This window comes from Tachyglossus aculeatus, chromosome 1 (genome assembly GCF_015852505.1).
Source record: "Tachyglossus aculeatus isolate mTacAcu1 chromosome 1, mTacAcu1.pri, whole genome shotgun sequence".
In the NCBI taxonomy this organism is placed as follows: Eukaryota; Metazoa; Chordata; class Mammalia; order Monotremata; family Tachyglossidae; genus Tachyglossus; species Tachyglossus aculeatus.
In genome coordinates, this window is record NC_052066.1 from 33322523 (window position 1) to 33348886 (window position 26364).

A 26364-nucleotide genomic window follows, 5' to 3' on the forward strand; every position below is an offset into this window, starting at 1 on the left:
AGGAGGGGGTGAAGAAGAGGGGAGGAGCAGAGGGAAGGGAGAAAGGAGAAGGGGGGAGATGAAGAAGAGGAGGAGCAGAGGGAGGAGAGAAAGGAGAATAATAATAATGATGGCATTTTTTAAACGCTTACTACCTGCAAAGCACTGTTCTAAGCACTGGGGAGGATACAGGGTGATCAGGTTGTCCCACGTGGGGCTCACAGTCTTAATCCCCATTTTACAGATGAGGGAACTGAGTCACAGAGAAGTGAAGTGACTTGCCCAAAGTCATCCAGCTGGCAACTGGAAGAACCGGGATTTGAACCCCTGACCTCTGACTCCCAAGCCCCTGCTCTTTCCACTGAGCCACCCTGCTTCTCTTATATATAGGAGAGAGAGAAGGAGGGAAGGGGGAGAGAAAGGAGAGGAAGGGGGAGCAGAGGGAGAAGAGAAAAGAGAAGGAGTCGGAGAGGAAGAAGGGGAGGGGAGAAAGGAGAAGGAGGGGGAGAAGAAGAAGGGGGGAGGAGAGAAGGGGGAGAACAAGGGGCGGAGGAGGGGAGGAGGAGAGAAAGGAGAGGAAGGGGGAGAAGAAGAAGGGGAGGGGAGAAAGGAGAGGAAGGGGGAGCAGAGGGAAAAAAGAAGGAGCCGGAGAGGAAGAAGGGGAGGAGAGAAAGGAGAAGGAGGCGGGAGAAGAAGAAGGGGAGGAGAGAAGGGAGAAGGGGGAGAAGAAAAAGTGGAGGGGAGAAGAGGGAGAAGAAGGGGAGGAGGAGGGGAGGAGGGGAGGAGGAGAGAAAGGAGAGGAAGGGGGAAAAGAAGAAGGGGAGGAGAAAAAGGAGGGGAAGGGGGAGCAGAGGGAAAAGAGAAGGAGCCAGAGATGAAGAAGGGGAGGGGAGAGGAGAAGGGAGAAGGGGGAGAAGAAAAAGGGGAGGAGAGGAGGGAGAAGGGGGGGGGGAGAAGAAGGGGAGGAGGAGAGAAAGGAGAGGAAGGGGGAGGAGAAGAAGGGGAGGAAGAGAGAAAGGAGAGGAAGGGGGAGCAGATGGAAAAGAGAAGGAGCGGAAGAGGAAGAAGGGGAGGAGAGAAAGAAGAAGGAGGCGGGAGAAGAAGAAGGGGAGGGGAGAAGGAGGGGGGAGAGGAGAAGGAGGGGGGAGAAGAAGAAGGGGAGGAGAGAAGGGAGAAGGGGGAGAAGGAGAAGGGGAGGAGAGAAGGGAGAAGGGGGAGAAGGAGAAGGGGAGGAGGAGAGAAAGGATGCGGAGGGGGAGCAGAGAGAGAAGAGAAAAGAAAAGAAGGAGCCGGAGAGGAAGAAGGGGAGGAGAGAAAGGAGAAGAAGGACGGGGAGAAAGGAGAAGCAGGGGGAGAAGAAGAAGAGGGGGAGACAAGGGGGAGGAGAAGAAGGGGAGAAGGAGGAGGAGGAGGAGAGAAAGGAGAAGGAGCCGCGGGGGCGGGAGGGAGGGGGGGAGGAGAGGAAGGAGGGGCGGCGGGAGGGGCGGGTCCCGGCGGCCGGACGGACGGACGGACAGGGGGTGCGGCCAATGGGGGCGGGGGCAGGCCCCCGAGGGGCGGGGTCGGTCCCGGCCCGGGCCAATGAGCGCGGCGGGCGGCGCGGGAGTCCCGCCTCCCGGAATGGCGCCGGGGACACCGCCCCCCCCCCCCCCCCGCCCTCCGCCCGCCCGCCCTGACACGTAAGTTGGCTGCGGGGCCGCGGCACCGGCGGAGGCAGCGGGAGCGGGAGCAGAGCGGACCGGTCCGGCCCTGCCCTGCCCTGCCCTGCCCTGCCCTGCCCTGCCCTGCCCTGCCCTGCGGGTCCCGGCCGCCCGCCCGCCTCCTGCTCCTCCTCCGGGGCCCCGCCCTTTGGAGGTGCTGAGTAGGTAGCGCGGAGGGGAGCGAAGGGGAGCGGAGGGGAGCGTGCTGAGCGTCCCTGCCGGGGCTCCCGTCCCGGGCTCCCGCCCCCATGGCGCCGCCCGCCTCGGTCCGCGCTGAGCCCCGCGCCGCGGGCTGAGCCCGGGGGAGGGGGGGGGTCCCGGGGTCCCGGAGGGGGGGGGTCCCGGGGTGGGGGGTCCCGGGTGCCATGGGCCCGGGGATGTGGTCCCGAAAGCAGAAGCGCATCGTGCAGACGGTGGTGCTGGTCAGCCTGCTGCTCGGCTTCCTCTACGGCGCCATGCTCCACTGGGAGCTGCAGGCCCAGCTGCGCCAGGCCCAGGCCGTGGCCCTCAAGTACCAGCAGCACCAGGACTCCCTCTCCGCCCAGCTGCAAGGTACGGCCGGGGGGATCGGGGGGCGGGGGGCAGGAGGATGGGGGCAGGGGGCTAGGGGCTGGGGCTGGGGCTGGGGACAGGGGGCAAGAGACAGGGGCAGGGGGCAAGAGACTGGGGCAGGGTCTGGGGGCAGGGGGCAAGAGGCTGGGGGCAGGGGCCTTGGGGCTGGGGCTGGGGGCAGGGGGCAAGAGACTGGGGGCAGGGGCCTAGGGGCTGGGGGCAGGGGGCAAGAGACGACTGGGGGCAGGGGGCTAGGGGCAGGGGGCAAGAGACGACTGGGGGCAGGGGGCTAGGGGCAGGGGGCAAGAGACTGGGGGCAGGGGCCTAGGGGCAGGGGGCAAGAGACGACTGGGGGCAGGGGGCTAGGGGCAGGGGGCAAGAGACTGGGGGCAGGGGCCTAGGGGCAGGGGGGCAAGAGACGACTGGGGGCAGGGGGCTAGGGGCAGGGGGCAAGAGACTGGGGGCAGGGGCCTAGGGGCAGGGGGCAAGAGACTGGGGGCAGGGGCCTAGGGGCAGGGGCTGGGGCTGGGGGCAGGGGGCAGGAGGGTGGGGGCAGGGGGCTGGGCCTGGGGGCAATGGGCTGGACCTGGAGGGGGCTGGGCCTGGGGGCGGGGGGGCAAGAGACAGGGGCAGGACCTAGGGGCGGGGGGCAAGAGACTGGGGGCAGGGGGCAAGAGACAGGGGCTGGGCTGGGGGCTGGGCCCCCTGCCCTGGAATGCCCTCCCTCTGCACATCCGCCAAGCTAGCTCTCTTCCTCCCTTCTTCAGGGCCCTGCTGAGAGCTCACCTCCTCCAGGAGGCCTTCCCACACTGAGCCCCCCCTCCTTCCTCTCCCCCTCCTCCCCCTCCCTTCCCCACAGCACCTGTATATATGTATATATATGTTTGTACATACTTATTACTCTATTTTACTTGTACGTATTTACTATTCTATTTTTATTTTATTTTGTTAATATGTTTTGTTGTCCGACTCCCCCTTCTAGACTATGAGCCCCCTGTTGGGTAGGGACCGTCTGTATATGTTGCCAACTTGTACTTCCCAAGCGCTAAGTACAGTGCTCTGCACACAGTAAGTGCCCAATAAAAATTGGAGGAATGGGCCTGGGGGCAGGGGACAGGAGGCAGGGGGCTGGACCCGGGGGCAGGGGGCAAGAGACAGGGACTGGGCCTGGGGCTCAGGGGTCAAGGGCCAGGATGAAGCTCCCTTGCAAACTCTGACCTCCAAGTCTACCGCTGGAAACCGTTTTCTTCATCCCAACCAATCAGTGTCATTGATTGATTGATTTCCCTCTAGAATGTAAGCTCCTCGTGGGCAGGCAACGTGTCCAGCACCTCTGCTATATTGGACTCTCCTAAGCCCTTAGCACAGTCTTCTGCACACCGTAACCGCTCAGGAAATACTACTGATTGATTGATTTCGCTTTAGAATGTAAGCTTCTTGTGGGTAGGCAACATATCCAGCAACTCCACTATATTGGATTCTCCCAAGCGCTTAATATTCATTCAGTCGTATTGAGTGCTTACTGTGTGCACAGCATTGTACTAAGCGCTTGGGAAGTACAAGTTGGCAACATATAGAGACGTTCCCTACCCAACAGTGGGCTCACAGTCTAGAAGGGAAGCTCCTCGTGGGCAGGCAACGTGTCCAGGAACTCTGCTATATTGGACTCTCCTAAGCCCTTAGCACAGTCCTCTGCACACCGTAACCGCTCAGGAAATACTACTGATTGATTGATTTCGCTTTAGAATGTAAGCTTCTTGTGGGTAGGCAACATATCCAGCAACTCCACTATATTGGATTCTCCCAAGCGCTTAATATTCATTCAGTCGTATTGAGTGCTTACTGTGTGCACAGCATTGTACTAAGCGCTTGGGAAGTACAAGTTGGCAACATATAGAGACGTTCCCTACCCAACAGTGGGCTCACAGTCTAGAAGGGAAGCTCCTCGTGGGCAGGCAACGTGTCCAGGAACTCTGCTATATTGGACTCTCCTAAGCCCTTAGCACAGTCCTCTGCACACAGTAACCGCTCAGGAAATACTACTGATTGATTGATTTCGCTTTAGAATGTAAGCTTCTTGTGGGTAGGCAACATATCCAGCAACTCCACTATATTGGATTCTCCCAAGCGCTTAATATTCATTCAGTCGTATTGAGTGCTTACTGTGTGCACAGCATTGTACTAAGTGCTTGGGAAGTACAAGTTGGCAACATATAGAGACGTTCCCTACCCAACAGTGGGCTCACAGTCTAGAAGGGAAGCTCCTCGTGGGCAGGCAACGTGTCCAGGAACTCTGCTATATTGGACTCTCCTAAGCCCTTAGCACAGTCCTCTGCACACAGTAACCGCTCAGGAAATACCACTGATTGATTGATTTCCACCTAGAATGTAAGCTTCTAGTGGGCAGACGTGTCCAGCAACTTTGCTGTATTGTACTCTCCCATTAGCACAGTACTCTGCGCACACTAACCGCTCAGGAAATACTACTGATTGATTGATTTCCCTCTATTATTATTATTATTATTATTACGGTATCATCATCAATCGTATTTATTGAGCGCTTACTGTGTGCAGAGCACTGTACTAAGCGCTTGGGAAGTACAAGTTGGCAACATATGGAGACAGTCCCTACCCAACAGTGGGCTCACAGTCTAAAAGACTGTATTTGTTGCTTACTCTGTGCCAAGCAGTGTTCTAAGCGCTGGGGTAGACACGAGGTAATCAAGTTGTCCCACGTGGGACTCACAGCCTTAATCCCCATTTTCCAGATGAGGGATCTGAGGCACAGAGAAGTTAAGTGACTTGCCCATGGTCACACAGCAGACGTGTGGCAGAGCTGGGATTAGAACCCACGTCCTCCGACTCCCAAGCCCGGGCTCTTTCCACTCTAAGCCACGCTGCTTCAGGCTGCCCTAGATTGTGAGCTTCTCTTGGGCGGGGAATGTGTCCAGCAATTCTGCTATATCGGACTCGCCCAAGTGCTTAGCACAAGACTCTGCACACAATAACTGCTCAGTAAATGCCACTGATAGATTGACAATAATTTTGGTATTTAAGCGCTTACTATGTACAAAGCACTGTTCTAATCGCTGGGGAGTATGCAGGGTGATCAGGTTGTCCCATGTGGGGCTCACAGTCTTGATCCCCATTTGGCAGATGAGGTAACTGAGGCACAGAGAGGTGAAGTGACTTGAACAAAGTCACGCAGCTGACAAGCGGTGCGGCCGGGATTTGAACCCATGACCTCTGACTCCCAAGCCCGGGCTCTTTCCCCTGAGCCACGCTGCTTCTCTGAATGTAACTTCCCTCTAGAACGTAAGCTTCTTGTGGGTAGGGAACATGTCTACCGACTGCTATATTGGACTCTCCCGAGCGCTAAGCACAGAACTCTCCTCTGCACATAGTAACTGCTCAGTAAATACTTGATATTTCGATTGATTAAATAGTTGATTGATTAATGCCTCTCTAAATTGCAAGCTCGTTGTGGGCAGGGAAGGTGTCTGCTGGCTCTGTTACATTGGACCCTCCCAGTTGCTCAGCGCAGTGCTTTGCGCGCAATAAATACCGTTGATTAACCTCCCTCTAGACTGTAAGCTTGTTGTGGGAATGTGTGTACCAGCTCGGTTATATTGTACTCTCCCAAGCGCTTAGTGCAGTGCTCTGCACACGGTAAGCACTCAGAAAATACCATTGATTTAATCTCTCTCAATCAGTCGTATTTATTGAGCGCTTACTGTGTGCAGAGCACTGTACTAAGCGCTCTCTCTAGTCCATAAGCTTGTCGTGGGCAGAGAGCGTGTCCACCAACCCCTGTTATATTGTATTCTCCCAAGTGCTTAGCGCAGTGCTCTTCATACAGCAAGCGCTCAGTACATACCCACTGATGCATTAATGTCCCTGTAGATTGTAAACTTTTTGTCGGCGGGGAATGCATCGGCAGAGAATATAACAATTCTGTTATATTGTACTCTCCCAAACGCTTAGCTCAGTGCTCTGCCCACAGTAAGCGCTCAGTACATACTATTGTTTGATGTGTTTCTGAGGAGGAGCATATTTGGCTCTCAAGAATCCCCAGATGCTTTAGGGGTGTTCTTGGCAGAGAGCACTTGAAACCGATGCGGAGAAGAGCAGTCATCCCTGCTTTAAAGTGTTTCGGACCACGCTAGTTGATATCGCAGGTCATCATCATCATCATCAATCGTATTTATTGAGCGCTTACTATGTGCAGAGCACTGTACTAAGCGATTGGGAAGTACAAATTGGCAACATATAGAGACGGTCCCTACCCAACAGTGGGCTCACAGTCTAAAAGGGGGAGACAGAGAACAAAACCAAACATACTAACAAAATAAAATAAATAGAATAGATATGTACAAGTAAAATAAATAAATAAATAAATAGAGTAATAAATACGTACAAACAACCGGGGTCTGTGGAGGAACATCTTTCTACAGGGAATCACAAAGTCCACAAACATTTAATAGTTGGGTTTGCCTTGCACACAGAAAAGGGGAAACTATCTGATTAACTTTGTTCCATGAAGGTTGTGCTTCAGATCATTCGATTGTGTAATTTTTTGATTTGTTGATAGTCTGTCCAAGTGATTCGTGGGGCGAATGAACCAGAAAATGGTCAGATTTCCAGTTCACGTTTGCGCGTACGTGTACCTGCCCGTCGGACAGTCCCAGGCTTTCCAGTTTTAATAGGTCCAAAGTTCTTTCGCGTCAATCTTCCGTTCTCAAAATATCCTGGGGTGCAGAGGCCACAAAACTGGAGTCCGATTTTAAGAGGGATAAAGGCAAAGCTGAAACAGCATTCGGGCCTCCTCTCATCGCAGATCAGTACTTTTCCATCTTCATCGGGCAGTTTTCCTTAGCCTTGGGAGGTGTCATTTTCAGTTTGCTTCAGCTGCGTCTCCACGGAGCCCGTATTAAAAGGTTGTTGTGCCCAGCCTGACTAAAATGCAACTGCCAAATTAATAACTAAGCCATGAACCAGTGAACAAACAAAAGGGCAAGTCTTTCTGAGCCCGAAGCCGTTTTGGCTTTCCATTCCACAGGTTTGGAACTTCATAGCCTGAAGGATTTTTGTCACCGCTGTGTATTCTCTTTTATCTGTGAATAGCTGTGATTCTTTGTATATACTCTTCGGCAAATCAGATATAGAGCTGACTTGATATGGACCTAGGTATAATGGAAAAGGTATCCACTGGAGGGTTGTTTTATAGTAATTCTTTGTATAAGGCTTTTTGTGCAGAGACCCAGACCCGAAGAAAACAATCACATGGAAAGTTTTGATTTGTGAAAGTTTCTTCAAGGAGGTTTCACTGTACTGCATCATAGATATATCGTTATATAACGTATAGTATGTTTTTATGTTAGTCATGGAACTGTTTCAAATTTTGAGTCTCGTAATTCTGCTCAGGCAGTGCTGCATTTGTGAAAACTGGGGGGACATGGTGTCTAATAGTGAAAACTCCGGTAGAACTGGATTGCCGCAATGTTGCTTTTTTGGAAATAAAATCGTTGCGGTTGGTGCTTCTCCATTCTGGCTAAAGACCTGAAATCACATCTCCTCCGGGCCACAGAGGAATAGGAGTAACCAAAACCAACCACGGTGTTATCGTCTCATCTTACTCTATCACTTGAAGGTCTGATTCATAGAAACAGCTCCTTCTCCTGCTTCCTCCCATCTCTAAATTATTTTAGTGCCATTCATCCCGCTGAGGACAGGACTCATAGTACTAACTGTGGTATTCTCCCAAAGCGCTCAAATACAGCACTCTGCCCAGAGTAAATGCTCAGAAAGTCCTGTCGATCGAAGTGGCCGAGCCAGAATCAGAAGCTAGGTCTCCTGATTCCTGGGCCCAAGGTTTTCCACTAGGCAGATCAGCTCATTAGATCTAGCCATGGGCCATAGAAAAACCTATGTAAGGAAAACATATTTGCTTCTGTTTTTGTTTTTGTAACTTAGTTTGGCCCATGAGATGTGTGGAGCTGTAGTCAGTCAGCTGCTCCTTTCCCATCCAGTGTGATGCCACTGCCAGTGCTGAAGTGATTCTCTTGAAACATCAACGGTTGTCCTAGAAATTTCCCCCTGGAAAATGATGGGAAAGTCTTAAGTTCATTGTAGGTCCGCTTGTGGAACTTGAAATCTGGCAGAAATGAGATGAGGATGTAGAGACTGACCCCACTTCAGTGAAAGGGCACTTTCAAAATTCTGCTTTCCCACAATTTTTTTTTTTCTCTGTTTTGGTTTTGAAAGCAGAAAAAGAAAAAAATATTCTTTCTTAAATTAACTCAAGTGGTTGGAAGATATCTTTGGTTGCTATCAGCATGATGTCCAACTGAGCTGTTAAAGTGATTCCTCCCTGTTGGCCGTTCTGGATTTGGAGAAGCAGCGTGGCTGAGTGGATAGAGCATGGCCCCGGGAGTCAGAAGGATGTGGGTTCTAATTCTGGCTCTGCCACTTGTCTGCTGGTGCCCTGGTGCAAGTCACTTCACTTTGGGCCTGTTACCTCATCTGTCAAATGGGGATTAAGAATGTAGGACAGGGACTTGAAGCCTCACCCTGGGCTTCAAGGCTGTCCATCCCCTCGCCCCCTCCTACCTCACCTCCCTTCTCTCCTTCTCCAGCCCAGCCCGCACCCTCCGCTCCTCTGCCGCTAATCTCCTTACCGGGCCTTGTTCTCGCCTCTCCCGCCGTCGACCCCCTGCCCACGTCCTCCCCCTGGCCTGGAATGCCCTCCCTCTGCCCATCTGCCAAGCTAGCTCTCTTCCTCCCTTCAAGACCCTACTGAGAGCTCACCTCCTCCAGGAGGCCTTCCCACACTGAGCCCCCTCCTTCCTCTCCTCCTCATCCCCCTCTCCATCCCCCCTGCCTTACCTCCTTCCCTTCCCCACAGCACCTGTATATATGTATATATGTTTGTACATGTTTATTACTCTGTTTATTTATCTTACTGTACATATCTGTTCTATTTATTTTATTTTGTTAGTATGTTTGGTTTTGTTCTCTGTCTCCCCCTTTGAGACTGTGAGCCCACTGTTGGGTAAGGACTGTCTCTATATGTTGCCAACTTGTACTTCCCAAGTGCTGAGTACAGTGCTCTGCACACAGTAAGCGCTCAATAAATACGATTGATTGTATCGATCCCAGCACTTAATACACTGCCTGGCACCTAGTAAGTGCTTAAATGCCACTATCGTTATTATTATTAATAAAGTGAATTTTTACCCCATTTTTCCTCTTTTCCATTTATTTTTGTTTAAGCGATCTGATGTTACTTTAGATTTATTTCTAAGTCCGGGAAGAGAAAAAGTAATGATTTGTCAGTCAGTTTGAAATGTTCAAATCAGGAGAGAATTTAAATTTCAGCTTTAATTTGTTTTTTTGTCTCCCCTTATTGCCTCATGACTTCTGGACCTGCAACAATCGTCACAGTATGACTGTGAAAATGTTCGACTGCTAAAACTCCTCAGTTTTTCCTCTATAACATTTCACAGATTCACTTCTTCCTCTCTACCCAAATAGCCACCAGGCTGGCTCCCTTCTTGTCATATCGCTCTGAGACTGTTATCAGGCGTCTTATCAGTCTCCTCCTTTGTCTCCTTCTGCAGTTTACGCTAATAATAATAATAATTATGGTACTTGTTAAGCCCTTACTGTGTGCCAAGCACTGTTCTATGTGCTAGGGTAGATACAAGATAATCAGATTGGGCACAGTCCCTGTCCCTCGTGGGGCTCTCACTCTTAATCCCCTTTTTGCAGATGAGATAACTGAGGCCCAGAGAAGTTGAAACTTGCCCAAGGTTACAGGTCTCCCGGGCCCGTGCTCTATCCACTAAGTCACGTTGTTTCCCACTCCACTCTGCTGCACAAAAATCTTTCTAATGCATCACTTGGAACACATCCAGACCCCTCAAGAACCTCCACTGGCTACCCATCTCTCTCCACATCAGTCAGAAACTTCTTCCTATTGACTTCAAAAGAGAAACCGCGTGGCCTAATGGAAATAGCACGGGCCTGGGTTCTGAAATTGGCTACTCCACTCACCTGTTGTGTGCCTTTGCTCAAGTAACTTTGTACCTCAGTTTCCCTGATTTGCAAAATGGGGATTCAGTACTTAGACTGCGGGACCCAATTATCTTCTGTCTGCCCCAGCATTTACTACAGTACTCGGCATATAGTAAGCACTTGAGACAACAATTATTATTATTAACAAGAATAAGTTATTGTTCAAACGTTCGTGGTCTAGTGAAAACAGCATGGAACTGGGAGCCAGAGGTCCTGGGTTCTAATTCAGCCTTCACCACATACCTGCCGTGTGACCTTGGGTGAGTTCATTTAACTTCTTTGTCTCTCAGTTCCCTCCTCTGCAAATTGGGGATTCAGTGCCTGTTCTCCCTCCTACGATATTTTCCATGTACTCCATGCTAAGTACAGTGCTTGGCACATAGTAAGCCCTTGAACAAATGCCAAAATTATTATTATCTTAATCCCAGATCCCACAGTTCCCTTCTTCCAAGGTCCCATCCTAGCTGTGTCCTGCTTAATTCAGTCTCTGAATCCTGTTCCCACTATTGCCCTGGCCAAGAAATCTCTCCCATAAAATCTGCCAGAATTCCCCAGCTTCCCACTCTTCAAGGCCCTCCTAAATCTCCACCTACCCTGTGAGGCTTTTTCTAATAAATACGCAGTGCCTCAGACATGTAAACCAGTACCACCCATGGTGCTTACGTCAGTCAGTTGTATTTATCAAAGTGCTTATTGTGTGCAGAGCATTGTACTAAGCGCTTGGGAAAGTACAATATGAGTTGGTGGACGTGTTCCCTGAACACAAGGAGCTATATTTCATTCTTCTGCTCAACACCACTATATGATTTTACTTATACATCCAATTATTTGGCTATTTTCGTCTGATGCAGTTGAACTACTACTTCCCCATATGCCCTTTTTTTTTTCTTCCCATTCCCACTCTTTCTAAATCATTTTTGCCTATGTTCCTACCCATGAGATGTGGGTTTCTAGAGTGCGGTGATATTACTGCTGTTGAACTCTCCCAATTGCCATTCTTTTTTTATTTTTAAACTACATGAGCATTTGCTCTGTGCCAGACACTGTACTAAGCCCTGGGGTACATACAAAATAATCAGGTTGGACACAGTCCATGTCTTGCAAGGTGTTCACATTTTTAATCTCCATTTTTTGCAGAACTTAGCTGAGGCACAGGGAAGTTAAATGACAACAGACAACAGTCAGAGCCAGGATTAGAACCCATGACCTCCTGACTGCCGGGCTCGTGCTGGATCCACCACACAGTGCTGGAATGGTTGGATCGCTAACATTTTGAGGAGGGAGTGGAAAAGTTGTGAGTATTTGGTATGGGTGATCCATGCAGGAGAAGTAATATGGCTAGGCAGTGAGAGGACAGAGTCAGAGCAGCTGAAGATGAATTTAGGAGGACAGAGTTGCCCTGGAGTCTGGATTTCTGCCTATAGCACGCAACGGTCCAAGCAAAGGAGCAGAATAACTGTACTGTCGTGGTGACGGAGCTGAGAATGGCACAGCGAGTGGGACAGCGGAAAGAGAGAGTTGAGTTTGGAGGAAAGGATGGTATTAAAGGCATGGATTTGTGCCTCGGGAGAGAAGTTGGGGAGGGAGCTTCAGCGGGGAATGTTGGTCTGGGAAATGAGGTCAAGAGATTGGAGGTCTCTGTTGGAGAGGGCAGCTTTGAGGGGAGGAGGAATTGAGAGAAAAGACAGCTAAGGAAGGTGGTGGCCAGAGAATGGAATAAATTAACGATTTATCATTGGTGAGTTTAGAGAATGTGCAGTCATCAGTGATTCGAGATGATGAAATCAAGTTTGTGGCCGAGCTGGAGAGTGGGTGACATGAGGTGGGAGGTAGAAGGTCAGTGGAGCGGAGGAGTGAGAAGAAGGTGTCCGGGAAGTGATGAGGGATATCCACGTAGAGAGACGGCATGGCTTAGTGGATAGAGCACAGTCCTGGGAGTCAGAAGGTCATGGATTCTAATCCTGGCCCCACCACTTGTTTGCTGTGTGACCTTGAGCAAGTCACTTCACTTCTCAGGGCCTCAGTTCCCTCATCTGTAAAGTAAGGAGTTAAAGCGTCCTGCTCACTGGGACTTGCTTTCGTCTCCCTGGCTGCTGCCGCCGTCTAACTCGCACGCTCCCATCTGCAGGGAACTTCCTGCCCTTTAGTACAGTGCTCTGCACACAGTAAGCGCTCAAAAAATATGTTTGAATTGAATGAACATCTGGGAACTTCCTGCCCCTACTCTTCAGAGCCCTGGTGACATCACCAGTGGAAGCAGCGTGGCTCAGTGGAAAGAGCCCGGGCTTTGGAGTCAGAGGTCATGGGTTCAAATCCCAGCTCCACCGCTTGCCAGCTATGTGACTTTGGGCAAGTCACTTCACTTCTCTGGGCCTCAGAGACCTCATCTGTAAAATGGGGATGAAGGCTGTGAGCCCCATGTGGGGACAACCTGTTCATCTTGTAACCTCCCCAGCGCTTAGAACAGTGCTTTGCACATAGTAAGCGCTTTATAAATGCTATTCATAGACTGTGGGCCCACTGTTGGGTAGGCACCGTCTCTATATGTTGCCAATTTGTTCTTCCCAAGCGCTTAGTACAGTGCTCTGCACACAGTAAGCGCTCAATAAATACGATTGAATGAATGAATGGAGATTGAGACTGTGAGCCCCAAATGGGACAGGGACTGTGTCCAACCCGATTTGCTTGTATCCACCGCAGCGCTTAGTGTGTGTGGTGTGTGTGTGTGTGTGTATATATATATATGTGTGTGTGTGTGTATAAATGTAGACACACACACATATATATATATATATATATATATATATATATATATATATATGTATATGATGGTATTTGTTAAGTGCTTACTATGTGCCAAGCACTGTTCTAAGCACTGGGGTAGATACAAGGTGATCAGGTTGTCCCACGCAGGGCTTACAGTCTTAGTCTCCATTTGACAGTCGAGGGAACTGAGGCCCAGAGAAGTGAAGTGACTTGCCCAGAGTCACACAACTGACAAGTGGCGGAATCAGGATTTGAACCCATGACTTAGTGCATGGCACATAGTAAGCGCTTAACAAATGCCACAATTATTATTTTTATTTTAAATTCCCAAGGATTAATATAGGGTTGGAGGAGAGAAGAAAGGTGAGGGACATCAAAATCTAGGAGGGAAAGTAGATAATGAAACTAGTAATGGTTATAGATGGCAGAAATCAGTCAGTCATATTTATTGGGCACCTACTGTGTGCAGAGCAGTGTACTAAGTGATTGGGGAATGCAGTGCAACAGGTTAGTAGACCCGTTATCTGCCCACAACGAACTTACACACTAGAGGGGGAGACAGACATTAATATAAGTAATTTCCAGATCTGTACATGAGTGCTTTGAGGTCCAGGGAGGGCCAGGGTGACACAAAAAGGGATGGGAAAAGAGGAAACGAGGGCTTAGTCAGGGAAGACCTCTTGGAGGACATGTACTTTCCATAAGGCTTTGAGTTTGCCGGGCGGTCACAGTTGATAAGCCTTCAAAGGAAAAAACAAGGAATGGCTCGGGTGGGATTGTGCTAAAGTAGAATGGGAAGAGGGAGGGCAAGAAGCAGGCGGTTATCTCCCAGTGAGTCATGGGGAGTGGGCGAAGATGAGGCCCCTTCAAGTGAACACTCAATAGATACTACTGACTGATCGATTGATTGAGAGCCAGGTTTTAGTGTGATGGCAAGGGGAGCAGTGAGTGGGTTGGGCACAGGCCGAATCTGAAGGGGATTCTGCCCACGACGGGACAGCCGTTCCACAGGCTGCACCGGACTACAGTTTGTCGGGTTTGGATAAGGGGAGAGGAGGCCTTCATGACTGAGGAGGGGTTGGGTGGCTGTGAGCCTGGGGCCGGGGGATTTGGGCCTAGATTGTAAACTCATTCTGGGCGGGGATCGTGTCTACCCACTCTGTTATAGTGTACTCTCCCAAGCGCATAGTACAGTGCTGTGCGCACAGTAAGCACTCAAATACGATGGATTGATTGAAAGAAGAACCGGAGTGGGGTGTGATTACAAGGTGGCATGTAAGGGGTCAAATCCAAGACCCAGAACTGTGTGACTCCGCCACATCTGTTTGTGAGGCCTCTCTGATTGTTGTGAAAGTACACTTCCGCCAGCAGCGTCACTTCTGCACTTCCCGAGTGTCTAGTCCAGTGCACCGCACCAAGGGGAAGTTCAATAAATGGTAGCCCTGCCAATCCTTCTACTACCAATCCTACCACCCTCGGTAATGGAATGTAGTCTGTGTTTATGTAAGAAGCTCTCTAGGCCATGAATGATTTGTTACCTTTGCTAATCAAGCTGATATTTATTGAGCACTTCCTGGGGGCAGGGCACTGTACTAAGTGCTTGGAGGAGAACAATATACTAAAGTTGGAGGAGCAGCGTGGCTCAGTGGAAAGAGCACGGGCTTTGGAGTCAGACTTCATGGGTTCAAATCCCGGCTCTGCCCACTGTCAGCTGTGTGACTTTGGGCAAGTCACTTGACTTCTCTGTGCCTCGATTACCTCATCTGTAAAATGGGGATTTAGATTGTGAGCTCCCCGTGGGACAACCTGATCACCTTGTAACCTCCCCAGCGCTTGGAACAGTGCTTTGCACATAGTAAGCGCTTAATAAATGCCATCATTATTATTATTATTATTAAAGTTTGCAGACACGATCCCTGCTTCCAAAAAGCCATCTGCCTAGTGGAGGAGTTTATAATGGTCATCCTCATACTTTCTTTGAAGACTACCTGAATGACCTTGTTCTTTCTGTAACATCAGTTCTTCCCTTTTAGCTTTTTCCTCTCTGCCAAATGGTCAAGGCCTCCACACAGGCAAATATTTGCTGTGCCAGTTTGCAGGGACTAGGGGAAATGGCCAGGTTCTTTGCTTGGGCTCAGAGGCTGAGCTGTAGCTTCCCCTGCCAATACCAGGTTCATTCATTCATTCACTCAACCATTTATTAAGTGCTTACTGTGTGTGGAGAACTGTACTCAACACTTGGGAAAGTACAATACAGCAATAAACAGTGACATACCCTGCCCACAGAGAGCTCGCAGCCTAGAGTTGGGGAGATAGACATCAGTACAAATAAATAAAATTACAGCTACATACATAAGTGCTGTGGGAGGGGGCTGGGGGGCGGGCAGGGAATAGAAAAGGGAGCAAGTCAGGATGAGGCAGAAGGGAGTGGGAGATGAGGAAAGGCTAGCTCTCTTCCTCCCTTCAAAGCCCTACTGAGAGCTCACCTCCTCCAAGAGGCCTTCCCAGACTGAGCCCCCTTTTTCCTCTCCTCCTCCCCACCCCCCCGCCCAACCTCCTTCCCCTCCCCACAGCACCTGTATATATATTTGTACAGATTTATTACTCTATTTTACTTGTATATATTTACTATTTATTTTGTTAATGATGTGCATATAGCTTTAATTCTATTCTGACTATTTTGACACCCATCCACATGTTTTGTTTCGTTGTCTGTCTCCCCCTTCTAGACTGTGAGCCCGTTGTTGGGTAGGGACCATCTCTAGATGTTACCGACTTGTACTTCCCAAGCGCTTAGTACAGTGCCCTGCACACAGTAAGCACTCAGTAAATACGATTGAATGAATGAATGAATGAAAAGTGGGGCTTAGTCTTGGAAGGCCTCCTGGAGGAGATGTGCCTTCAATAAGGCTTTGAAGGGATGGGGAGAGTCATTGTCTGTCAGATTTGAGGAGGGAGGGCGTTCCAGGCCAGAGGCAGGGTGTGGGCCAGGGGTTGGCAGCAAGGCTAGATCCAGGCACAGCGAGATTAGCACCAGAGGAGCCAAGTATGCGGCCTGGGTTGTAGAAGGAGAGAAGCAAGCGGAGGTAGGAGGGGGCAAGGTGATGGAGGGCTCTAAAGCCAATGGTGAGGAATTTTTGTTTGAAACAGAGGTGGCAAGGCAGCCAGTGCTGATTTTTGAGGAGGGGGCGGTGACATGTCCTGAACGTTTTTGTTGAAAGATGATCCGGGCAGAGGCGTGAAGTCTGGATTGGAGTGGGGAGAGACAGGAGGTTGGGAGGTCAGCAAGGAGGCTGACACAGTAATCTAGGTGGGATAGGATGAGTGATTGTAGAGAAGCAGCGTGGCTCAGTGGAAAGAGCCCGGGCTTTGGAGTCAGAGGTCATGGGTTCGAATCCCGGCTCCGCCACTTGTCAGCTGTGTGACTTCAAGTAAGTCACTTCTCTGTGCCTCAGTTGCCTCATCTGCAAAATGGGGATTAAGTCTGTGAGCCCCACATGGGACAACTTGATTACCTTGTATCTACCCCAGTGCTTAGAACAGTGCTTTACACATAGTAAGCGTTTAATAAATGCTATTATTATTATTATTATTATTAACATGGTAGCAGTTCGGATGGAGAGGATGGGGCGGATTTTAGCGTTGTAATGAAGGTTCAGTTCCCTGACTCCACACCAAGGTGCCGGCTTCCCAGCTGTGCTCCTGCTGCCCATTTGGGAGAGCAGATTAAAAGTGGGGTGTAGGGGGAAAACAAGGAGGTGCTGCCAGGTTGTAGGGGCAGTGATCTCCATTTAGAAAATACCTAAATGGCCATAGGGGCCCAACAGACATAGCCCATACTGCCAGGAACCGGCCCCAGCTAGGATGCCATGTCATGCCAACGTCTGGCACACAAGTTGGAGTTGTTCAATGACTGTAAGAGTCGAGGTCTCTGCACAGGTTTGGCACCACCGACCCTCCCTTCAGGCTCGGGTCTCCTCCTGCCTTCAGGACATCTCAATTTGGATGTCTGCCCGCCATCTAAAACTCAACATGTCCAAGACTGAACTCCTTATCTTCCCTCCCAATCCCTGCCCTCTCAGTGACTTTCCCGTCACTGTAGATGGCACTACCATCCTTCCTGTCTCACAAGCCCGCAACCTTGGTGTCATCCTCGACTCCGCTCTCTCATTCACCCTTCACATCCAATCCGTCACCAAAACCTGCCGGTCTCACCTCCACCTCATCGCCAAGATCCGCCATTTCCTCTCCATCCAAACTGCTACCTTTCTGGTTCAATCTCTCTCCTATCCCGACTGGATTACTGCATCGGCCTCCTCTCTGATCTCCCATCCTCCTGGCTCTCCCCACTTCAGTCTATACTTCATCTCTGTGCAGAAACGCCCTGGGCATGTTACTCCCCTCCTCAAAATTCTCCAGTGGCTACCAGTCAACCTACGCATCAAGCAAAAACTCCTCACTCATGCCCCCTCCTACCTCTCCTCCCTTCTCCCCTTCTCCAGCCCAGCCCGCACCCTCCGCTCCTCTGTCGCCAACCTCCTCACTGTGCCTCGTTCTCACCTGTCCTGCCGTCGACCCCCGGCCCACGTCATCCCCCTGGCCTGGAACTCACTCCCTCCACACATCCACCAAGCTGGCTCTCTTCCTCCCTTCAAAGCCCTACTGAGAGCTCGCCTTCTCCAGGAGGCCATCCCAGACTGAGCCCCCTTTTTCCTCTCCTCCCCATGCCCCCACCCTACCTCCTTCCCCTCCCCACAGCACCTGTATATATGCTTGTACAGATTTATTACTGTATTTTACTTGTACATATGTACTATTCTATTTATTTTCTTAATGATGTGCATCCAGCTTTATTTCTATTTATTCTGATGACTTGACACCTGTCCACATGTTTTGTTGTCTGTCTCCCCCTTCTAGACTGTGAGCCCGTTGTTGGGTAGGGACCATCTCTAAATGTTGCCAACTTGTACTTCCCAAATGCTTAGTACAGTGCTCTGCACACAGTAAGCGCTCAGTAAATATGATTGAATGAATGAATGACCGCGGAAGGGCCTTCGGATTCACTAGCGGCTCACAGAGTCTGGTTCTACAAACCCTGCCTCAGGGAACTGAGATTATGCGTTTTATTTCTTCCTGAGGTTTAATTAAAAGTCATAGCAGTTGATTACGCGAGTCCTATCTTGAAGGCTTTGGATGAAAAATTCTGTAAAATTTACTTTTGTAACTTTGCCACTCAAAATTGGACTTGATTTTATATGGTGTACACCCCCCTCCCCACCAATGCACAAATGCACATGTTTAGGTGGGAAACATTTCTTTCCCTGAACTCCAACCAATTGTTACTTCAATACTTTTATAATTATTATTATTGTTGGACAAATGCTATCTCTTCTAGCTTGGCAGTAAAGACTTTGTCCTTTGATCTCCTTTAGACTGTCAGGATACAGTAAATTGCAAGCTCATCCAGGCCATTTCAGCAAAATATAACAAATTTCCCAAGAGCTTGGGTAGCAGAGAGGGAAGGAGCATATATTGGGGGTCTAAAGAAGTATATGCAGTATTTATTAGTTTCCCTTCTCTTGGAGAGGACTTTTCTCTCCATCCCCTGATCACTGGCTTACAATCGCTCCATTCCTTTTAAAGGACTATTACTCACTGGTTTGAACATATGGTGAAAGCCTCATCATGAATCGTCTTGTGAATATACCTTCAACTGTTGTAAATAGTGATTTCATTCAATTGTGGAGAGCTTATTCAAGCTTGACTCAGAGCTTAAATTCCACCACTCGGTGGAACTTTATCCCTAAACTTAGATATACCAATTTCAGTATGTAATGTTGGTGTGCTCTGAGATGAAAGAAGTGCTTTCTAATTTTGATCCCCCTAGACTAGCTCTCACTAGAAAAGAGTCTTTGTTGAAGCACTTGTATCTGTTGTCTCTAGACTCTCCTTTCCCCAATTGGTACTTCACTCTGTTCACTTTTCTAAAATTACATTCAGCTCACAACTCCCCACTTCTCAAGCCTTCAGTGATCGTCCCATTTCTCTCCCCATCTAGCAGAAACTACTGCTCATTGGTTTTAAAGCACTCATCAGCTTGCTCTCTACCTATCATCCAACTTTACCCACTACATTTCAGCTAGCCTCTTCATTCCTCTGAAGCTTCCCCCTCTCATTGTGCTTCATTCCTTCCTCTGATCTCACACACTCATCCTTTCTGCTGCCAGGAACACCCATCTGCCAGACCACAGCTCTCCTCATCTTAAATAGCAATAATAATTGTGGTATTTAAGTGCTTATTATATTGCCAAACACTGTACAGAGTGCTGGGGTAGAGCAGCAGCGTGGCTCAGTGGAAATAGCCCGGGCTTTGGAGTCAGAGGTCATGGGTTTGAATCCCAGCTCTGCCAATTGTCAGCTGTGTGACTTTGGGCAAGTCACTTAACTTCTCTGTGCCTCAGTTACCTCACCTATAAAATGGGGATGGAAACTGTGAGCCCCCCATGGGACAACCTGGTCACCTTGTATCGCCCCCAGCACTTAGAACAGTGCTTTGCACATAGCACTTAATAAATGCTATTGTTGTTATTATTATTATTATTATTATTATTATTATTATTATGTTACAATCAGGTTGGACACAGTCCCTGTCTCACATCGGGCTCACAATAGAAGTAAGAAGGAGACCAAGTATTGAATCCTCATTTTAAACATGAGGAAATCGAGGACCCGAGAAGCTATGACTTGTCCAAGATCACACAGAAGGCAAGTGGAAGAGCCTGGATTAGAACCCAGGTCCTTCTGACTCTGAGGCCCTTGCTCTTTCCACTAAGCCAAGCTGCTTCTAAAAGCTCTCCTGTATAGCCACCTCCTTCAGCATCTTTCCCAGTTGAAGATCCCTTTTCCCCAGTGTCACATCCATTCAACCATTGCCCTTGGCACTTTTATTTATTCACCTACTGATTGCACAGATTTTTTTTATGTGACATTTTTAAGCTTAAATTTGTAAGTGAGGATAACTGAGTGGATTGTACATATGCCCCCCTCATTCGATTGGGAAATATTCTAGGGCAAGGATCCTGTTTACTGATTGTTGTTGAAACACTCACAAGTACCTCATACAGCGCTTTGCCTACAGGAAGCATTTAATACATGCCATTGAACGATTTTGTCTAGTACAGTGTTCTGCACGTAGTTGGTGCCCATCTCTTCCCTGACACTGCACTGAGATCCATTAGTTGGAATCAGAGCATCAGATTCATACAATGGTAGCTGAAAACGATGCACCTGAAGTAGAAAATGATGATGGTGTTTCTTCCTTTTAGAGTCTTTTCCTTAGTCTCAAGTGACTTGTGGTGACCCCTAAAGTTAGCAATGCCTACTGCTAAGTGAATCTTGGCCCAAGGCAAAACAGATCCTTCTCTTAGCTCTCTGAATCTTTCTGCACGACTGATGCTGTGCTTTTTCTAGTTATGCAGAATTTCAGGGTCAGTACAAGTTACTTCTGTGCCTCCAGGGGCTTCCCATTTTTTTTCCTCATCAAACCAAAACTCCTCACAATTGACTTTAAGGTTCTGCCTCAGATCTTCCCATCCTTTAATAGTGGCTCATTTATCAATCAATCAGTGGTACTTAGTGATCACTTACTGTGTGCTGGACGCTGCACTTGGTGTTTCCTTTAGGGCTGTTACCTAGATCTCACTCCATTATTCCTAGAATCCCTTGCTTATGTCATTGTTCTGATTTTCCTGGCCCGGAAATCTTCCCCTGATCACCACATCTGCCCGATCACCACTCTCTTCAGAGACCACTTAAAATCCCAACTCCTTCAGGAAGACTTTTCTGAATAATTTACCACACCCAAGTTGCATTTGATTGTACTCTCCCAAACGCTTAGTACAGGGCTTTGACCCCACAAGGCGCTCAATAAATACGATTGAATAAATGAATGCATTCACTAAAGAGCCACCCTTCCACGTGTTTTATTCTTATCCCCAGTAATTGATTTTGTGTGTGTGGGGGGGGTGTGTGTGGGTGTGCTTGCTCACACGTACATATTCAGGTGCGCCTCTTTGGATTTTTCATTTGTACATTCAATAATTCTCTTCATGTTGATCTTCTTGAAGTACTTCCTATTATATCTTCCTTTTCATTGTATTTGTAAATTTTTTTTAAAAAATGCCAATTACATCCTTGTACACATAGTCTTTGTAAATAGTTTTTTGTCAGTCAGTCTTCCCTTTTAAATTCTACCCTCCTTGAGGACAAGGAGCATGAATGCATGCTGCTTTTATTGTATTTGTCCAAGTGCTTAGTTCTGTGTTTTGCACACAGGGAATACCGCCATGTGATCGAAACTCAGATGCTTCAGCGGTACATTTTTCAGTTTGCTAAAGGTTGAATAAGGACATTAAGATATTATTTCTAAATAATCCTCCTGCATGATATTTATCATTTACATCATCCGCACACGTTTGAGTAACGATGAGTTTATTTAGAAATATCTAAGTTCTCCTTTCTATGTGTAAAATGGCAGAAGTTATTTCAGGGAGGAGCCGTATTAGCGGTGAGATTCCTGGCAAGTCTCAATAGGATGCCCAAGGAAGCTGCCAGGAAGCCAGAAGGAGGCTTGATTTTGAACAATAGCTATTTGGAATTGGAAAATGCAGTTTATGTGAATATTTTTAACCTGGTGATTGGCAGGAGGTCATTCATTCATTCAATCGTATTTATTTAGCGCTTACTGCGTGCAGAGCACTTTACACTAAGTGCTTGGGAAGTACAAGTTGGCAACATATAGAGATGGTCCCTACCCAACAGTGGGCTCACAGTCTACTCATTATTCTGCCCTGGAGAGTAGACAAAGACTGAAGGAGGTTTCTGCTTTATCTCAGGAGTTGGCTTTCTGGGCTGTGTCATTGGGTCTGCCGGAGACTGGCTGGCCTGAAACTCTGCTCTAGGGCATCTTGCCTCCCCCCCTTTTTTAAAAAAATGGTATTCAAGTGATTACTGTGGGTCAGGCACTGTACTAATCACTGGGGTAGATGCAAGATAATCAGGTTGGGCAGTCCCTGTCCCATACAGGGCTCGCAGTCTTTAAATGGGGATATTTTACAGGTGAAATAGTTGAGGACTTGAGACGTTAAGTGGCTTGCCAAAGGTGATACAGCAGACAAGTGGAAGCAGCGTGGCTCAGTGGAAAGAGTGGAGTCAGAGGTCATGGGTTTGAATTCCGGCCCTGCCACATGTCTGCTGTGTGACCTTGGGCAAGTCACTTAACTTCTCTGAGCTTCAGTTACCTCATCTGTAAAATGGGGATGAAGACTGTGAGCCCCCGTGGGACAACCTGATCACCCTGTAACCTCCCCAGCGCTTAGAACAGTGCTTTGCACATAGTAACCACTTAACAAATACCATTATTATTATTATTATTATTATTATTATTAAGTGGTGGATCCAGGATTAGAACCCAGGTTCTACTGAGTCCCAGGCCTTGCTGTATTCACTAAGGCCATACTGCTTCTTTCTATTGCCTCCTTGACTGGGCCTCTCCAGCAGCCTAGTGGAACCCAGGCTTCGGAGTTGGAGGATTGGGACTCTAATCCTGGCTCTGCCGCTTGCCTGCTGTAGGACCTTGGGCAGGTCACTTAACTTTCCCTGGACCTCAGCTTCCTCATTTGTCAAGTGGAAATTCAAGGTCGCTTCTCTCTCCTACTGAGACTGCGAGCCCCCTGTAAGACAGGGACTCTGTCCAACCTGATTATCTTATATCCACATTAGTCCTTATTATAGCGTGTGGCACATAGTACTTAAATTAGTGCCGTCATTGTGACAGCACTCCTGTTACCTGTAATAATAATGATATTTGTTAAGCGCTCGCTATGTATCAAGCACTGTTCTAAGCGTTGGGGTAGATATGAGGTAATCAGGTTGTCCCACATGGGGCTCACAGTCTTAATCCCCTTTGACAGTTGAGGTGACTGAGGCACAGAGAAGTTAAGTCACTTGCCCAAAGTCACACAGCTGATAAGTTGGCAGAGCCGGGTTTAGAACCTACAACCTGTGGCTCCCAAGCCACTAAGTGCTCTTGCCACTAAGCCATGCTGCTTCTTTATCCTATACCGATCCTCTTCCAGGTGGCTGTCCTATCTCTGTCTCCACCGTATAGGTAGCAGAATCCATGGCTACCATAACCGTGGGCTGGCATAAATCTCTCTCCCACCCCTGGCATGAAACTTTTACTTTACTGTGTCAATGCATAAAAGACTGTAATGCCCTCTAGGGTCACCTGTGCTGTTGAAGCAGCCTGGAATATAATAATAATAATAACAATAATAATAATAATGGGATTTATTAAGCACTTACTATGTGCACATCACTGTTCTAAGCACTGGGGAGGTTACAAAAAGCAGAGAAGCAGCATGGTTCACTGGAAAGGGCGCAGGCTTTGGAGTCAGAGGTCATGGGTTCAAATCCTGGCTCCACCCCTTGTGAGCTGTGTGACTTTGGGCAAGTCACTTCACTTCTCTGGGCCTCAGTTACCTCATCTGTAAAATGGGGATTAAGACTGTGAGCCCCCTGTGGGACAACCTGATCACCTTGTAACCTCCCCAGTGCTTAGAACAGTGCTTTGCACATAGTAAGCACTTAATAAATGTCATTGTCATTATTATTATTATTACAAGGTGATCAGGTTGTCCCATGGGGGCTCAGTCTTAATCCCCATTTTACAGATGAGGTAACTGAGGCACAGAGAAGTTAAGTGACATGCCCACCCAAAGTCACACAGCTGATAATTGGTAGAGCTGGGATTTGAGCCCATGACCTCTGACTCCAAAGCCCATGCCCTTTCCACTGAGCCGCACTGCTTCTGCTTCTCTGGAATGGAAAGACTTCTTTACTTTAAGCCCTAACTTGCTCTAGAAAGGTGGTCATGTCGGGGAAGCAGAGTGGCTCAGTGGAAAGAGCCCAGGCTTTGGAGTCAGAGGTCATGGGTTCAAATCCCGGCTCCTCCAACTGTCAGCTGTGTGACTTTGGGCAAGTCACTTTACTTCTCTGGGCCTCAGTTACCTCATCTGGAAAATGAGGGTGAAGACTGTGAGCCCCCGTGGGACAACCTGATCACCCTGTAACCTCTCCAGCGCTTAGAACAGTGCTTTGCACATAGTAAGCGCATAATAAATGCTATCATTATTATTACTATTATTATTTCTCAGAAACCCCTGAGTTCAGCCGTGGAAATGGAGCCTGGAAGGTATCGTGTTCTCTTGTGAAAGACTGTCCTGGGATTTTCACCCTGTTTCTCCTTCAGACACTTGGCGTTTCCCACTTCCCAACTTTTGTTCACATCTCAGGAACAGCCACGTGTAGGCGTTATGTTTTTAATTTAGAATTGAATTGCTTTCATTTTGCTTACAGTCTTTGGCCTCCCTTATTGGTATACTTTCTCCACTGTGTGATAAATTCTAATCTTTCTTTCTAATGAAGACCAGCTGTCAGGCTGATGCTAGAAGAAAGCAGTCGTCACAGTTCTCTTACCTGGCTACTAAGATATTTGGCTGGTCAGTAGCTTGCTACATTTTTTACTCCCAATATTTGTAAAGATTAATTACCCCTATGGTGTTGAACACCAGAGCTGGTAGCTGGCACAATTGAACACTACTTTCCGTCTACATTGAAATCTTGTCATGGGCGGGGAACGTGTCTGCCAACTCTGTGATATTGTACTCCTCCCCCAAGCGCTTAGCACAGTGCTCTGCACACGGTGCTCAATAAATATGATTGATCCCATAGGATGCATAAACTGACACAAATTGCTGGATATGCCTTTAGGTGAAAATGAAGAGTTCTGTGAATCCGATTAAGATATTTTCTTACTCTTTTCTGTAAAGGAAAGTATCTGCATCTATTAAGTTTTATCCACATTGTAGGACATCAAGTACACCTTAAAAATATGTCCCTAGGCAATTTACAGTTCCAAGAGGATGTCCAAACGATTACTCAGGGCTATTAGTTAAGGAAAAACTTTACATGTATCTGCAAATCAGTGGCACCTCTTTGTTTACTTAATGGTTTATCCACTTGTTTTTGTCATTCTTGTCTATTCTTATGCTCTTCTTATCTCTAGAGTGTAAACTTGTTGTGGGCAGGGAACATGTGCTTTAACTCTGTTGTAGTCTCCCTAGTTCTTACTACAGTGCTCTGCACATTGTAAGCACTCAGTAAATACCGTTGATTGATCAACTGTTTTATTTGTCAGTTTTTCTCCCTGCCTTCCCTCACCAGATTGTAAACCTTTTAAAGAAAGGTATTAGTTCTTTCATAGGTTCTCCAAGCATTCATGTTGTGCTCTACATGTACACACTAATTGTCGTGTGTGTTCTACACACTCAAATATTGCTGATAATGAGGCAATAAATTCATGTATTACAAACTAATGTCAAGTTCTGAACGTCTCCGTGAGCAGTGATGTTCCCACAATGTAAATGATTCTGCCTGCCTCATTCCTGTTAACCTGTGTTTGGGTCCTAGCGTTAAGTTGAAAGCACGGCATTGAATTACCTTCTGCACAAGTGAGTAAACTATGATAGTTTAACACTTATTCTGTATGCCTTATGCATTTAAATTCTATCCTGCTTTCTGAAAAATGGCTAATTGGGGTCAATACCTACGCATTTTTTATTTAAAGCTACTTCTCAGAGTTTAAACCCTTAAAGGGCAGATCTTCTGTAGTTCTCTTTGACTCCTATTCCTGTAACTATTAACCGACTAATGTAGAATAGAATTTTTCAAACGAGGAATTATGACTCATCTCGGAGTTATGGTGAATTATGTATTGAGATTGATTTTTGGCCCTGTACTGTATTAGAAAGCTTACTGCCACTGCCTCCAGGGAGAGAAAACCTTCCTCAAGAGCCACCTGAAGTCCCCAGAGAAGCAACCAAGCAGCACAGCAGAAAGGGGACTTTTCTTGCCTAGACTGAGTCTTTGGTATCTTTCACTGACCTTTGTGAGGAAGCAGCTTGGCCTAATGGATAGAAGACGGGCTTTGGAATCAGAAGGACCTGGGTTCTAATCCTGCCTCTGCAACTTCACTGTTGCGTGACCTTGGGCAAGTCACTTCACTTCTCTGTGCCTAAGTTACCTCATCTGTAAAAATGGGGATTTGGAGTATGAGCCCCACGTAGAACATGGACTGAATCCAACCTGATTTCCTTGTATCTACTTTGGCACTTTGAACAGTGCCTGACACACACACAACACTTAACAGATACCATAAACAAAGAAAAAA

The 26364-nt window shown here is 48.0% G+C and overlaps 1 protein-coding gene across 6 annotated transcripts in view; it reads left to right on the forward strand.

The window, feature by feature from the left end:
* The first annotated feature begins 2044 nt into the window (after positions 1–2044).
* GOLIM4 (golgi integral membrane protein 4) overlaps positions 2045–26364 on the forward strand; it is a 102717-nt gene continuing 78397 nt past the window's right edge. For 4 of the 6 annotated variants that reach the window (XM_038756183.1, XM_038756266.1, XM_038756344.1 and 1 more), the window contains exon 1: positions 2045–2231. In XM_038756183.1, the coding sequence (XP_038612111.1) occupies positions 2045–2231 (187 nt within the window). The remainder of the gene's footprint in view (positions 2232–26364) is intronic. The other 2 variants (XM_038756416.1, XM_038756495.1) reach the window with 1 other exon arrangement.